At 40.7% G+C, this 17565-nt stretch overlaps 1 protein-coding gene across 1 annotated transcript; it reads left to right on the top strand.

Moving 5' to 3' along the window:
- Positions 1-14067: 14067 nt before the first annotated feature.
- LOC308162778 (2-oxoglutarate receptor 1) lies at positions 14068-15090 on the top strand (the record flags this gene model as incomplete). The annotated part of the gene is made up of 1 exon (XM_080536920.1): positions 14068-15090. One exon carries the CDS (start codon positions 14068-14070, stop codon positions 15088-15090), a length of 1023 nt encoding a protein of 340 aa, XP_080393046.1.
- Positions 15091-17565: the final 2475 nt, after the last annotated feature.

Genomic DNA, 17565 nt, shown 5'->3' with positions numbered 1-17565 from the left:
TCACTAGTTACTTTCCCTTCAGTTTTTCTGCTGGCTATGATGACCAGACCAGTTAACACCTAACACCTCAGAGAATAAATCATTGTTTTGAGTTGTGTTGACTCTCAGTCCACCAGAGCTCGAGACTGCTACGTACCCAGTATAAACACACACACATTGGGAGTCAGACTACAGGACAGACAGACTGGGGTAAGTGCTGAAACGCCACAGGAAGTTGCAGAGCAGGCATAAAGGGAGCGCCTTGTTCTTTCCTGGCAGGATGAGAGAGGTAAACTCCCCACACTGGCTAAATATGCACATTAGAGAGGAACAGCAAACCAACCGAAAGCAAACAGAAGCAGCAGTAACTGCAAGAGAAGGCAGATTCAGTAGGATGCAGATTCTATCAACCTCTTCGTGTGAAGTCCCCCTCTCTCTCTCTCTCTCTCTCTCTCTCTCTCTCTCTCTCCCACTCACCGCATGGTATGCAGCATAATGCAGCAAATTCCTCTGTGAACAAGTCAGGAAACAGAGCAGGGACACATTCCTCTCACCTCATGCAGTGCTGGAGCTCCTCAAGTCTCTCTAAACTCCACCACAGAGTCTGGGTTAGTGGTCCGACTTCTCCTAATTACTTTCTGTCTAAAGATAATCACCATGTGGATAGTAGTTGTCATTCCCTTGTCTGTGCTGTGTGTTCAGGGCCCATGCCGAGACAGGATTTTTCTTTCCACGACCAGTGCAGGAAAAAGACTGTCTGCTTAACTCTGGCTGAAACATTTCCAGCCACCCCCTTCCTGCCCTGCCTGCCCGCCCTCCAGGAAGACCCTCCCAGTCAGCTCTGGCCAATAGGAAGACCCTCCCAGTCAGCTCTGGCCAATAGCGAAGCAGAAACCGCCTCCAGGAAGACCCTCCCAGTCAGCTCTGGCCAATAGCGAAGCAGAAAAAGATTTGCAGTGTACAAAACTGGCTGTACAGTCCAGACTGATAGACAGGCTAGCTGCAGATAGGCCTACTGATGCTATAAAGGCCTAATATAGATTATTTCTAGACCTAGCTGTGGTCTAACATCATTCTTCCTGGCTGTTCATTGAGTAAAGGATAATAATATTGTGATCAGCAATTCTATAAAAACGTCTTTGACTTAGATGACCACAAAAGTTAAACTCTATATAGGCCTACTGTATAAGTAGATATGTAATAACACATCTATAAGATTGTACTTACCCACTTCTTCTGCTCTATTAGTAGGCAACATAGTTGAAACCCATGTAAATGAACAATGGCACAGAAAAGGGCAAAATTCTTGACTTCATGAAATTATTATGAAAATAATGTATCATATCTAATTTACAGTCCATAATAAACTCATCTCTAACTCTAATATTATTAATGGAAATTGACAAAAGATAGATAATATCATTAGCTAAACGAGTGATATGCTATTGTTTATCTCCATATCTAGATAAAAACATTAGACAAAACCTAACTTCTTGTTGGACTGTTTCCTTATGCTAGCCACACATGCTAGCTACATCCACTAGCTACCTAGGCTGCAGACATGACTGCAACAGCTAGCTACATCTGGCTAGCTAACTGTAGTTTGGTGAACGTCCCAGTCAGTCTCTGTCAGAGTGACACTTCAAATGACCATTTATGGATAACTTAATAGCTGTTTTGTTACAACAGCCAACGTGACTGTTAGTTACAAAGCAATCCAGCTAGGAGAGGAAAGTGGTGAGCTAGAATATCCACCTGCTTACCTCATCGTCACGACGAGTCGCCCAGTCAGTCACGCAGCCAGGGCAGACACCCCAGCACCACGGAACTACTGAGAAAAACAGAGATATCAAGTCAATTCGACAGGATTCTGTTTAACAATCCATGTAATTCATTCCTGCCGTAATGAAGCTATGTTTCAGATAAAAATAGCTGGCTGCTTGATTTCTCCTTTTTCGTTACTTTATAGCACAGATTTTTACAAGCAACAAGCATTTGACAGCTCGCTGTTCCTCGACTGCCAATATGATTTATGAAGGGGTGACTTGCTTACGCTGTATGCCCAACGTTGATACAAACATCGTAAGAGGGTTGAAGATATTGGAGTATTGATATATTGAACAGGTTTAATGCCGAAATACATATTTTTGTATCTGGAAAATACACACTTATTGGCATACCGAATGGAAATCTACAGATCTCCCCCACACGCAACGACATGGTACGGTCCAAGCGAATGTCAGGAGGCTCCAGAAGGGCAAGGGTTTGCTTGTTACCAAGGGAACAGCAATGAAACCGTGAGGAAAATTACCGGGGTTTTTAGTTACCGAGGGGTTTGATTTCATTGAAAATGTAATAGCAATGATACGTCCTATATCACATTTCCTATTTCGTAAAGGAAATCAATTATTGGCGTTTTGTCCCCCTCTTTTTAATATTTGTTATGATTTATGTTCAAGTGAAAACACTGCAAACTCCATCATACAGGACTGTATTTTCTGAAAACACACACACACACACACACACACACACACACACACACACACACACACCTTCTTACAGTAACATTAGAAGAAAAACTTAAATGTGCTTGAGAAAGGCTGTAGTACAGTATTGAGGATCAGGCAGGCAAGTTGAATTGGCATTAAGAGTTCAGTAGGCCTATGCATTTTGAGGTTGTTAACCTTGGAAGGAATTAAATCTATGCTTGACCCCTGACATGCATGCAGGACAACATGCCACAGCTGTATGTATCAATCCATGCATTGATCCTTATATTATACTCATTTACAATAATTTGAATTAAGAAGAATCTTCTCCACATTATAGGCTTTCCTTGCAATTTAAAGGGATTTCTGAGAAAGATTATCAGAAATTCACACATAAAGGACCCAATCTAGTTCTGCTCTGTATTGAACTTTCTTGTCATTCTGTTCTCCCTTTCACAGGTCTCTTAAATTCTGCCCCATGATAACCATGCAACATGTATTTTCCCTGTCATTTATTGAGTGCCAGATATAGGATTATGTAGGTATTTATGGAGACAAACGCATTCCTTCCACTAAATTGAAAGTGGTATGTTTGGAATGATGAGCCGGTATTGTTGTAGGCATAAAAAAAAAGATGACCAGACTGGAATGCCAGACTGCTGGTAGGGGAAGCCTGCTGACCAGGCTCCACTCTACGGTCCACATGGCACGGCCCATGCCAACCATGCGGTAGTGGAGGTGGTGCAAAACAGCAGCAGAAATCACTGTGTCTAACGACACTCATACTTCAGCCTTCATTCTAAAGCATTTGGCTTACTCAAGATAAATAAACTAGTGAATGTAGAGACTTACTTTGCTTTCGGTATCTATTTACTGTATGCTTCAGAGGGATGCATGGGCTATTGCTGATAGGAGCAGTTATGATGAGGAAGGCGCTGCTTCACTGAGGTTCTTCCATTTTTCTTAACTGGTTTTGGAAGAGGTACTGTACACGACATGAAGCATGAAGACTGATCTAACATCCATACAATATTATGATTATAATGAAATGATGTATTGTCTATCAACTGAATTAACAGCATTTTCATTATTGCCAAGATCTAAATATGATATATGACTTGATTATGACTTCAACATGTGTTGAAACTGTACTTTTGTACTATAGCATGAAATCCCATTAATTACTGTAAATCCTTCCACTAATGTAATGACTTTTTCTTTATCTTTTGATTCAATTGTCACATACACCGATTGTGGTCTTGAGACAAATATCACCATACAGGAGAGATCCAATCATTGATCTTGTCACATTGACTATCCCCTTCAAAAGAATGGAGCAGAGACATCAAGAGCTCTGTGGAAAGGTCACCATATCTTTCCCATCGAGGCTGAAGAAATGTCACTGTCAAACAGACTCAGATATGGGAGCAGAGAGAAAACAGTCACCCCAGTGTTATCCTCTGACCATGTAAAGCATGAAACTATGTCTCCTCAGTGTGCCAGGTTACCCCCAAAGTCATTTATAAATAAACATTAAGTTCTATATTATAATGTATTCATTTCTGTCATTCAATTTTAGCACATTTTCATTGCATTGCATCCAGATACAACCTTGCAAGCATGGAGTGCCTCTGTTATGCCAGGAAGTACAGCTGCAACCTTGAAACACTCTCTCCTATAGCAGCAATCATTCTTGTGCTGCATTTCACAACTATCTCTTTAGCCTTGCCTACTTCTCTCAGTTCAGTTCCTTTTCTCTTGTTGTCTTGAGCTTAAACTAAGAGATCTGAGCATCTCAATCAATTCAAGTCTGAGATACGCAGAATGCTAGAGATGAGGGTTGAAGTATTTGTGCATAAAGAGCAAGAGACATAGTATCTATGCAGTATGTGTATCAGACCCTCTGATTTATTCAGAGTGAAGGTGGGTAGAAGGTCAGTGTGATGGCTTCCCTCCTACATTCGTCTGCACAAATCTTCTCGTCCACAAACAGCAGATACATCTATCTTTTGGCATGCACGCTTCCCACTCTTCAGTGCCTCATTTGAAGACAGGACTTATGGCAGAGCTGGAGTGTATTTTCGGTGTGTATCTATTGTCTGTGGTCAAGCTCTCACTTATTGATGAAAGTATTCGGATGAACCATAATGCATGGATGAGGGCAAACAACATGCTGTGGCTGTGCACATCCCAAATAGTTATAGTGTCAGTGTCAAAAAAGAAACGCACACAGATTAGTGGGCAACAAAATCAATTGGATTATGTCTAAACATACTAATTCTATCATCCACACAACAGTGGTACGTCTTTGCTCTTGTCAGAATCAGTTCATGTTATTTTACCCCATCTAGTGGTAAAGAAGGAGCACTTTCTTATTGATTGACAAGACGTATTATAACATATAGTTATTTCTTAGAGAACAATAAAGCTTTGCCACACTCCATGCAACAACTCACCGCAACAAATTACTATGATTATATTATTCTTTACTGAAAAAGGTAAAAACAAGGCAGTGTAATTTAAAACACAATCTCCAATCAGAAAAAGGTAGGTTTGTGCTGACTTAACTTGATCAGAATATAATGTTAAAATAAAGTAGGTGCGCTGCATATAATCTTGTTGTCTCATTGTATTCGCAATATCATTAGATTATCAGGTTTACAAACAAATTGAATTCCATCTTATGGCCACTAGATGTCAGGATCGTCCTTTCTATTTCACAGAAGAAACCGGAAATTGAGAGAATCCTATTTTGGATAATCTATCTGATGTGTTTCTAGGCCTATAACGTTCTTTGGAAGTTTACCTTCTAGGTCAAAATTCAAATTCCATTGAACTATCTATAAACTTTAGACAAACTACATCATCAAATCCCGGCTCAACGTTTTTTGTATCAACTCAGATACAGAGCGCAGAAGAGAACAGCGCAGACAGAAATATCACAATAAACATAAAGAAACAGATACAAAAAAGACAATAATAAGTAATAGTATCAATAACAATGAGAAAAAAAAGGAGGTGAAAAAATGGTCCCAGGGAGAACAGGCAAAACATCCACTCCTGATATGACACTAAATTATTTAAAAATGTCTGTCCAAAAGTCAGTTAGGCGGTGGCAATTCCAAAACATGTGGACCAGATCAGCCGGTGATGTCCACACCGGTTGCATGCATTGCTTGTCCCAGGAAATATCCTTGCTAATCTAGCATTAGTATAGAGAGTGCGATGTACGATCTTGCATTGTATGAGACTATTGAGGAATTATGAACCAGCCCCAACTAAACCCCCTCTCCCACGTCTCATCTTCATCCCCCAAATCCCACTCCCAAGCGGCTTTCAGGTTGTTAAATGGTTTGGGTTTAATGGAGTCTATTTCAGTGTGTATGATATGAATTAGGCTCTTTACATTGGGCTTCAGAGAAATAATACAGTCAATTTGTGTGAGAGTGAGTTGGGTGGTTTGAAAATTCAGGAAATTACTCATCTAAAATGTTTAAACTAAAAATAGTGAAACAGATGAGATCCAGGTAAATTGAATCTTTCAGAGTCTGAAAGTTACAAGAAAGTCCCTTTGCTATACAAATCGCTGACAGATCTAATTCCCTTGTCAGACCAGGTTTGGAAAATGGAATCAGTACACAATGGTTTAAACAGGTGATTGCGACATATTGGGGAGTAAGAAGATTGTCTGTTAAGACCAAAGTGCCTCCTAAATTGTGCCCAGATCTTTATAGTATGTGTAACAGTGGGCATGGACCTGACAACAGGGACTTCTTTAAGGCTTGAACATTAAAGAGTAAAGAGACTGCTGGGAAGAGAAATCTCAATTCACGTCCAAAGAGGGGTGTTCTCTAAATTAGATCAATAGAGAAGCTTCTGAATATTACATGGCCAGTAGTAGTTAAGAAAATTTAGAAGGGCCATCTCACCCATCGACCTAGGCCTTTGCACATATATTTTCGTAATACGCTGTGGTTTGTTTTTTCGAAGAAGCTTTTCCTAATGAATACTGGGATAAGTTGCAAGAGGTCTAAAAATGTGACACAGTCTGATCATTTGGTCCGCATGTCGGCAACCAGTCAAAATTCAGACTTTTCTTTTGAAACACAGAACTACGTTTCAACGTTGTTGAGAATCAGAGTAATCCCCACTGCTATCTAGTTAACTATAACACTACTTTACATTGTTAGCAGGCTCACAAAACAAACTGTGTTAGTTGACTAGTGATGTGTCATTGATTTTCAACAACAGGGAAATGTATGAAAAAATGTTTTAACACTAGTACCGCCAGAGGGCGCTGTATACCTAAAACCGCCAACGGGTCAAATTGACGTCTGTGCCTGGCTACGGCATTTCTAGTATCCGAGCCTACAACAAAATGTACTCTGTCATTGTATTAAGGCATTGTGTTCACAAGGGCAACCAGTCAAAATTCAGACTTTTCTTTTGAAACACAGAACTACAAGAATCAGAGTAATCCCCACTGCTATCTAGTTAACTATAACACTACTTTACATTGTTAGCAGGCTCACAAAACAAACTGTGTTAGTTGACTAGTGATGTGTCATTGATTTTCAACAACGGGGAAATGTATTTTTTTAAAGAAAGGTCCGATCATTACTTCAGATCCTGACATGAGGACCAAAGCATTAGAATGTGTCACAAATTTGGGTAGAACAACCATTTTTATAAAATTGATATGGCCTGCCAATGAAAGGGGAATGGTAGACCAGCGTCTGAAATCTTCTTTACAACGATATAGAAATGGAAGGACATTTTTGTTGAAAGTATGGCGGAATGATTTAGTGATGACAATGCCCAAGTGTTTAAACCCACTATCCGTTTAAAAGGGAAGAGTGAATGGGGCATTCTAGTGGCCTTTGGGTTCATAAGAAAAAGCAAATTTTTCTGAAAGTTCAGCTTGTACCCTGAATATAATAATAATAATAATAATTAATTTAATTTATATAGCGCTTTTCCAGGGCTCAAAGACGCTGGATATCTACCAAATTGCTCCAAAATGGACATAATGATAGGGATGGAAGAGGATGGGTTGGATATGTACAAAAGTAGGTCCTCCACATAAAGGGACACTTTGTGGGTGACCCCACCTCAATACTCTAAAACTTGGCCTCCCTACAGCCAGATAGCTAAAGATTCAACGCCAATCATGAATAGGAGTAGAGATAACGGACACCCTTGTTTTGTGTCCCAGTTAAGACGAAAGAACAGTGAGTGTAAATCATTAATAATAACTGAGGCTACGGGGGCAAGATATACTGTAAAAGTTTTATCCATGAGATAAAATCTTTACTAAAGGCCAGTTTCCCAGAACAAAAAAAGTTAGGTCCACTCTACCCTGTCAAAGGCTTTTTCTGCATCCAACGAAAGGACACATTTGGGAGCTTCAGAGCTGGGCGCAGGCTGCAACCAGTCAAAATTCAGACTTTTCTTTTGAAACACAGAACTACGTTTCAACGTTGTTGAGAATCAGAGTAATCCCCACTGCTATCTAGTTAACTATAACACTACTTTACATTGTTAGCAGGCTCACAAAACAAACCGTGTTAGTTGACTAGTGATGTGTCATTGATTTTCAACAACGGGGAAATGTATTAAACATTTTTTTAAAGGAAGGTCCGATCATTACTTCAGATCCTGACATGAGGACCAAAGCATTAGAATGTGTCACAAATTTGGGTAGAACAACCATTTTGATAAGATTGATATGGCCTGCCAATGAAAGGGGCATGGTAGACCAGCGTCTGAAATCTTCTTTACAACGATATAGAAATGGAAGGACATTTTTGTTGAAAGTATGGCGCAGGGGTCGGGATTCGGAACCTTTTTGACTGGGAGAGCCATAAAAGCCAAATATTTCTAAATGTATTTCATTGAGAGCCATATTATTTTTTAACATATAATAAATTAAATATGTCTTACTTTTAATGCGATTTCTGGTGCTGCATGGTTTTGCTGATGTCCTTGTAGTCTGGTTCATACGTGGTGAGGTTGAGCTTCATGCAGGCGTTGAGGCTTCCATCAGTTAAACGTGAGCGTCGGTTGGTCTTAATGTTCCTCATATGCGAGAATGACGGCTCACATACATATGTAGAGCCAAACATGGTCAATACGGCAATACTAACACGCTGCATTGTGTGGTATGTCACAGGAAGCTCGTTCCAAGTTTTCAGAATCAGCTGGTCTTCAGGTTGAAGTTTTTTCATTTCTGTCCACATGTGTTCCCTCGCCAGCTCTGCTCGCTGTCGCGCAAGACTTTCCAACTCTCCATTAAGTGTCTTGAACTTACTCATCCACATGTCTGATGCCTTCAGGTCAGCAACTTCCAGCTCAAAGTCTCCCATAGAGACCCCAGGGATGCATGTCAGGTCGATTTTGTCCACTGCACACTCATGTGGATGAGTGATGAACTTGAAAAGACCAGTGCGCGCACGAAATTCTCCAAAACGTGCTTTGAATGACTGCAGGAGATTGGACGTAAAGCCAGCTAGCTGCTGGAGATCCAGATGTTGAGTGGAGTCACTTGCTAAGCATGCATCTCTAAATTGTTGCAGTGTTACAACGTGCAGAAGACAACCTGTTTCAATGTCCCTGAGAAAGACTTCCAGCTTGCTTTCAAATGCAAACACTGCTTGTTGAAGGGATGAGATTGTATTTCCAATACCTTGCATTTTCACATTGAGCTGGTTCAGATGGCCTGTTATGTCCACGAGATAGTGAAACTGCAGGAGCCAGTCAGTGTTGTCTAGCTCAGGATGCTTGACGCCTTTCATTTGAAGAAAAGTCCGGAAAAAAAGTCCTTTCCTGCTGTCCCCCGCTGGATATTTCGATGCAAATGAAGCATGATGCGTATCGAAGTGCCGCTTTATATTTGACCGTTTCATCGATGCAATTTTATCATTGCATATTAGACATACCGCAGATCCTGCGATCTCCACAAATGCAAATTCCTCTGTCCACGCAGCCTGGAATGCACGGTAATCATCGTCTTTTTTTCTTTTTGCCATCTTTCTCGTTACAAGGGTTGAAGCGTATAAGCTAGTTCACTATCTGATCAAATAGTTTTTTATTTATTCACCTTTACAACGACCTCTGACACTCTCGCGAGACATTGGTTCCCGACCGGACGCGAATTTGCGAAACCTAGGATGGTAGGGGGTGGCAGGGCAATACCGCTACCTGATTGGTTGGCGAAGCACTCCCTCATTGCCCCCTCATTGGCTGGCAATACCGCTACCTGATTGGTTGGCGAAGCACTCCCTCATTGCCCCCTCATTGGCTGGCGAGTCTACCATCTAAAGCCAGACTCCTTGCTATATAAGCTATAGCTTGGGCTAACGTAAACGGCTCACGTAAACGCTAGCATGCGGCGTGTGAACGGGTTGAAATGCACGCCCAGAGAAGTTAGAAGTCATAAGGAAACATGTTTATTGACTGGGCAACACAGTGTAAAAATACACAGCTTCATAAAATAAACCAGAAACACTCATTCTGCAGTCTGCACGTTTTATTCCGATATTAACCACCCACAAACCATATTACTGCATAAGCAACCACACAGGGGAAATACAGTATCAAAGGAGCAGTACATTTCAGGAACATTTCAGAACTTTAGGAGTTGTTTAAACTTGAACTCTCAGATTATATTCAAGCCGATCTTCAGACTTAATGTTCATGGCTGCCTCGATCTTTTCCCTCTCTCGCTCGTCTTTTCCCTCGCTCACTTCTCCTTCAGTAGTCTACCTTAATTGATACAAAATGTAAAATGTTAGACATGTTAGAAGGGTGGGGAACAATGAGACTGTTACACTTAGAATGTGTTTTTGAGATTAGATTGCAAGTGGACAGCGAGAAACATTGCTGTTTAAACTTGTAATATGCGTCTCCAAAAAAGTGTTCCACTGACCACCTCTGTCCACTTGTGTCCAGATGTCATTGACAGTTCAGCCAAGTTCCTCAGCAAGCATCCAGCGTAGATAATAATATATATATATATATATATATATATACATATATTAGATAGAAAGGATAACGTACACACGACTGCTCGCATCGGTTAACATTCCGGAAAGAGGAAGATTTATTTGGCGCTCTAACATTTATAGACATGAACGTAGCGTGAGTATGCAAATGAGATCAACAGTCAACGTCAACAACGTGAACGTGACATGTTTCTTTATGACTTCTAACACTGTAGCTGATCGGCTTGAATATAATGGAATGGAATGGAATGGAATGGACTTTATTTGTCATTGCTACAGTACAGGTACCAAACAACGAAATTTAGGAGGGGAGCTCCCCTGGTGTTAGGAAAGGGGGAAAAAACACATTTTAGAAAAAGCATAAAAGCATAAAATCACAAGAAGGTAAGGAGCTGGTTTACATCAATAAAGGCTATGTACACAATCCACTGTACTATACTGCACAGATAGTCAACAGTAATCTAAGAGAGTTCAAGTTTAAACAACTCCTAAAGTTCTGAAATGTTCCTGAAATGTTCTGCTCCTTTGATACTGTATTTCCCCTGTGTGGTTGCTTATGCAGTAATATGGTTTGTGGGTGGTTAATATCAGAATAAAACATGCAGACTGCAGAATGAGTGTTTCTGGTTTATTTTATGAAGCTGTGTATTTTTACACTGTGTTGCCCAGTCAATAAACATGTTTCCTTATGATTTCTAACTTCTCTGGGCGTGCATTTCAACCCGTTCACACGCCGCATGCTAGCGTTTACGTTAGCCGTTTACGTTAGCCCAAGCTATAGCTTATAGCAAGGAGTCTGGCTTTAGATGGTAGACTCGCCAGCCAATGAGGGGGCAATGAGGGAGTGCTTCGCCAACCAATCAGGTAGCGGTATTGCCAGCCAATGAGGGGGCAATGAGGGAGTGCTTCGCCAACCAATCAGGTAGCGGTATTGCCCTGCCACCCCCTACCATCCTAGGTTTCGCAAATTCGCCGACCGGACCCACGGGTCACGGGTCATGGGTCCCGTGAAGAGTCCCGTGAAATTTAACTTCAAAACTAATTTCTGTTTACTTTAAAATGACACAGTATTATTACGCAATATCGTAATAATTAAGTATTTTAAAATCAGTTCCAAACTGAAATTTTTTTTTTTAACTTTTTTTTTTTTTTTACTTTTCAACCCAATTGTCTGGGAGCCATATGCCGTCACCGGAAGAGCCATATATGGCTCGCGAGCCATAGGTTCCCGACCGCTGGATGGCGGAATGATTTAGTGATGACAATGCCCAAGTGTTTAAACCCACTATCCGTTTAAAAGGGAAGAGTGAATGGGGCATTCTAGTGGCCTTTGGGTTCATAAGAAAAAGCTAATAGTTCTGAAAGTTCAGCTTGTACCCTGAATATCTACCAAATTGCTCCAAATGGACATAATGATAGGGATAGAAGAGGATGGGTTGGATTTGTACAAAAGTAGGTCCTCCACATAAAGGGACACTTTGTGGGTGACCCCACCTCAATACTCTAAAACTTGGCCTCCCTACAGCCAGATAGCTAAAGGTTCAACGGCAATCATGAATAGGAGTAGAGATAACGGACACCCTTGGTTTGTGTCCCAGTTAAGACGGAAGAACAGTGAGTGTAAATCATTAATAATAACTGAGGCTACGGGGGCAAGATATACTGTAAAAGTTTTATCCATGAGATAAAATCTTTACTAAAGGCCAGTTTCCCAGAACAAAAAAAGTTAGGTCCACTCTACCCTGTCAAAGGCTTTTTCTGCATCCAACGAAAGGACTCATTTGGGAGCTTCAGAGCTGGGCGCATGGATTATATCAAACAGTTGCCTTGTGTTAAAAAAAGAATGTCTCGCCTGGATAAAACCTGTTTGATCAGTCAATATCAAGTCTGGGACCACTCGTCGGAGGCGGTTATAAAGGACTTAAGCTAGAAATTTCATCTCCATATTGAGGAGTGAGATTGGTCTCCAGCTGCGACAAAGAAGCGGGTCTTTATCTTTCTTAAGCAACAGGGAGATGGAGGCTTGATATAATGTTTCTGGCAGTCGACCATTTATTCATTATACATTCTCTGAAATTGAGGGCATATACGATGAGAAAATGTTTTAGAAAATTCCACTATGTACCCATCAGACCCTGGGGATTTACCATTTTGCATGGTTTTCATGGCTTCTTGGATCTCAGAAAGTGAGATTGGTCTGATAGGTTGCCAGAAAGCGTTATATATTTTTTATTTGTATTTTTATTTGTATTTTTTCAAGAGGGTTGTTGCGGTCCCAAATCTGGGGAGGATTCAGAGGAGTAAAGATCGGAATAAAACGTTTTGTTTATATCTCTCTCTCTCTGTCTGAGAGAACAACACCAGTGGGTGATTTTATTTTAGTAATAAGTCTAGAAGTTGCAGCTGAGCGAGCTTGGTAGGCAAGAAGTTTAACCCTATTTTGAAAATACGTTGTCTAGATTTAAGCAGGAGTAGTTCAGCCTTGCTTGTTGATAGCACCTCAACCAGCCTGGAGGTGAAGATGTCTGTTACAGAGCCAGGGTGGGGACTATTGCATATTGATTGTCTAAATATAACATTTCCTCAGAGATCTCAGACAATTTGGTTGCTTCTAATTTCTTAGCGTATGAGACATAAGAGATTATCTAACCCCGTAAATAAGCTTTAAATGCTTCCCATACAGTGGACTGAGAAACGTCAGGGGTAAAAAAAAAAAAAAAGAGAAATTCCTTAAAAGTGTCATCGGACAGCAATGGGGAGTTAAAGTGCCACTTCCTTGATGGAATATAGCTTCAATCAAGGTAGACTAACCTTCAGAAGTATTCTTATTGGGGAAATAACCAGTTAATGTTAGGATATATTAACTGGTCAATATTGTCATAAGTTAAATAGCAACTTGCTTTTTCTGCTGTTGTTGAACTCAAGCAGGAAGAAAATGTGACACATCATGTAGGTATGTGAGTGAGTCTGAATTCCCCTTACAGCACAGATACTCTAGTGTTCATACAACAACCATTTGCATTGACAATAAAACCTGTAAAGGTAGGCTCCCCACGTTTGTTTTAAATAAGTAGGCTGGGAAATGTTGTTCTACAGTATCTATAACATAATCGGCAGTGTATGACACTCTCATGACATTCTGTAATCAGACAACAATTGATGTTTCTCTCAACCCACCAATAATCTAACCATAAATCAATTTACTCTATACAACTGAACTGTCAATTCCTGGGGGGTTTGTCTGAGCAGACTTTTAATAAAGGTGTGTAAACATCATATAATTTGCTGCATTACTCTAATGCCCCCTGTTGAGGAGACAATGAGCTACTTGTACCCTTTCTTGGTTGAGTAGTGTACACTTTATGAGTGGGAGGGTTCAGGGTTACTATTAGTGACTGCTAGTCTAAAGATTGAGGAAATTCTAAGGTGACACTGGAGAGAGACACTGCAGCTTATGGTAAGAATAGTGATTTATTTTTTGGTTTACTACTGTGACAGTTCATAATTGAATTCACAGGTTTGTAATAGGTGCATTATACTCACATTGTGTCTCCACTTGTGTCTTAGGTCACTCTGTTTGTTCTATGAACACAACCATGTCTAGAAATGAAGAAATGCTCACTGGGCTTACTGGATGTTTCCCCGTGGATGACTTCATAAAAAAATATTATCTCCCAGTCATGTATTTGATAATTTTTACAGTGGGGCTTGTAGGTAACGTCATCTCACTCATCATTTACCTGTCTAAGCTGCGACCGTGGAAGAATTACAGCATCATCATGGTGAATCTGGCCGTGGCAGACTTATTCTATGTCATGACCTTGCCCTTCCTGGTCAAATATTACATAACTGAGGACTGGACCACAGGTGAGTTCATGTGCAAGTTTGTCCGTTTTGCCTTCCATTTCAACCTGTACGGCAGCATCCTCTTCCTCACCTGCCTGAGTGTATTCCGCTACGTTGCGGTGGTCCACCCTCTGAGGGCTGCCCAGGTGCAGAGGACGAGCTGTGGCGTCATCGCCTGCCTGGCTGTCTGGCTCATCTCTCTGGTGAAGATCACTCCTATGCTCAACCTGATCACTGTGAGAACTAGGAACAACAAGACATTCTGCCCAGACTTTGCCAGTAACGATCCAGTAGACAAAGTGTGGTTGTATGGGTTGCTGCTTACATTCCTGGGTTATCTGCTCCCACTGATGACGGTGTGCTGGAGCTACATCCGCATCGCTCGGGAGCTGGCAATTGGGCCCCACACTGGCAGGCCGAGTCGTGTGCGTGCCCGCAGGCTGACAGTGCTGATCTTGGTGGTGTTTGTGTTGTGTTTCATGCCTTACCATATCCTGCGCTACATACATGTGGAGACCAGGATGAGAGTGGTGTCCTGTATGATGAAGAGGGGGGTCAATGCTGCCTACACCATCTCCAGACCCCTGGCAGGGCTCAACACCTTCTTTAACCTGGCCCTCTACACCCTGGCTGGAGACAGGTTCCGTCAGGCCCTGCTCAGTCTCCTACAGTGGAGACCCCAGGTCCTCAAGGATCAGAAACCGATTTCCGTGGCAGTGGTCGACAAATCAAACAGCAGCAGAAAAGCACCGAATGATCTTCTAAAAGATTAAGAATTAAAACACACCGTAGTCTCCTTGTAAGTACTGTATTAGTTGCCATGTTTTATTCCACACTGTATTTGGGTGTTGGAAAAATAATAACTCTTTTCTCTTCACTCACCTACTGTTTGCCTTTAAGCCCTATAATCTACTTTATCAGATTTAGCCTTTATAGGTTTACCAGAGGTTTTACCACTAACATTACTCATATTGTCAGAATGTTATTGCCATCGAACTGGCACTGTTGAATGCAGTAGAACATTTATCACAGAGCAGTCTGATCTTATCTTGAGCAGACTGGATGCAGTTATAGGAAGTTCTGAGTTTCACATTATTTGTCTGGGTCCTTTATTGGTGGAAGTGTTATATATTTCATATCAACCGTGTGAAACCATTCAAAATGTAATCTATAACATGCAGGTCCAATGTTGATCTGCAAACATGTTGGATGATATAAAAGAGATAATGCTTCTGTTGTGGTATAATTCTTAAGATAAGGATCATCAGTGGATATCACTGCTTTTGAGAAATATACTCTATCAATAGTCAACACAGATTGCACTCATAATTCACTTTAAAAAGTCAACCCAGCATTCTTTATATGACTGGCACCAGAGTGGGGGAGGATTAAGAGCTCCAAAAAATGCGAAGGAGAAAATAGTCTAGGAGCAAAGTCATGTGTCTTTTAAGTCATTACACACTTCCTGCTGTTAAACATCATGGATAATACAAATGTGCCATATGGGTGAAAATGACATGCTGTAGTCTATTGAGCTGTGGCTGTGAAACATGTCAAATCGGATGGTGGGGGTATGGTGGCTCTCTGACATTAGTAGACTTGTGAGATCTAATCCCAACTAAATGACAACATGCAATAAGGCCTGCATAGTCATGTGAGTATGGAGGGTGATGCATATACAATACACAATACATGTGTAACAATAAATACAACGCAAAAATACTTGTTTTTTTTCCCTTGGTCAGGGATATTTGTGGCAAAAGTGTTTTGTATTTCATTTTGGCACTCATCACCCTACATATGTGAGTACCATCATCAAGGAAGTGGATTGGAGGTCAGACAGGAGAGTCAATAGCAGCTTTCAAGGACTGTAAATATTCTTTTACAACGAGTGAATAATTAATCAGGGTTTCAGGGGAGGAAGATGATATGGATTTTCTGATAAGGCTTTATTTTACAGTCCAACTGTATTACCGCTGGTACTGTGCTTACCTGGTATTGAACTATGAATTGACGTGGTAAAAATTGGTGCATTCTGGTAGTTATTTGAAATAATCCTAATAACCAACCCTATTAAGGTTGTTCGATAATAACCATGTCATCTCTTTTTTAACCTGGTAATCCCCATGTTGCTTATGGAACATTCAAATAAAGCCTTACCTATTTCCTATTTTTCATAATTACGTAAGGGTCCTTTTACGGAGGTGGGCACTATCTGTTCACAATGGCTAACTGTGTAGTAAATCAACAATCTCATTACACCAGCGAGTTGCCAATTCTGTAACCCCCCCCCCCCCCCCACACACACACACACATATTTGCAATTACTCAAAGGGACCCACAACAAAGGATGATAAATGTAAACACAATACAGAGGAATTCTCTTTATTTTTGTGTGATCTGAGAGAACAAGCTACAGTATTGTGCTTGTTTGTACAGTATGAGTCATTGCCTCTCCTCACACAAAGTAGACGAGGATAGCTGGACCTGCAGGGAACAGCAGAGTCTGATAGTGCTGTAGCCTCCTCTTCGTCTGAAGCTGTGAGGCTGCTCACTCTGGGGTTTTCCTACTCATGGGTTTCATTGGGAGGTGGACAAGAGCATGTGTCAGAATAAACACAAAGGCAATAATAAAAAAAAAAACGTGTCTAGTTTCCCCATTCCCAATCAGAATGTACAATATTGTTGAGTTTCAGTAATCAATGGTGTGTAATATTACACACCATTGATTATGCATGTTATTATGCATGCTTATGCATATTCAGCTTCCGGTTGTGACTTACTACTGTAACTAAAGATCATTGTACTGTACAGTAGGTGAGTGGTATGTATCCAATAACATTCTGGGACAAAGGACAATAATCTCAGTAAAGCAGGAGGAAAGACATTGAGGAATATTTTCATTAAAAAAGCGGTGTATGTTTTCCCAATACACATAGGAGAGCCGTGGTTTTCACCTTTATTGTCTGTCATTGTGTTGTACATGCAGAATGTCTAAGATGACTGCTCTCCTAAGCATAGTTAGTCAAATACATTAGCTGCATACAATGTTTCATTATAATTGTACATGAAAATAATTTCAGGTATATGGATTTTTGATCTTGAGATCTTGGGGATTTCATGTTTTTTAACTAGAGCTCTGTACGAGTGACTCACAGCAGACATTTATATTTTTTGTTCAATGCATTTATTTCTAACATCTGAAGTAGTATTCACCCAGCTTTGCAGATCTGACAAAAAAAATTGCA

The sequence above is a fragment of the Nansenia antarctica genome (assembly GCF_963989245.1).
Source record: "Nansenia antarctica genome assembly, chromosome: 7".
In the NCBI taxonomy this organism is placed as follows: Eukaryota; Metazoa; Chordata; class Actinopteri; order Argentiniformes; family Microstomatidae; genus Nansenia; species Nansenia antarctica.
Note: the sequence above shows the minus strand (reverse complement) of the source record. Positions and strands in the feature narration are given on the sequence as shown.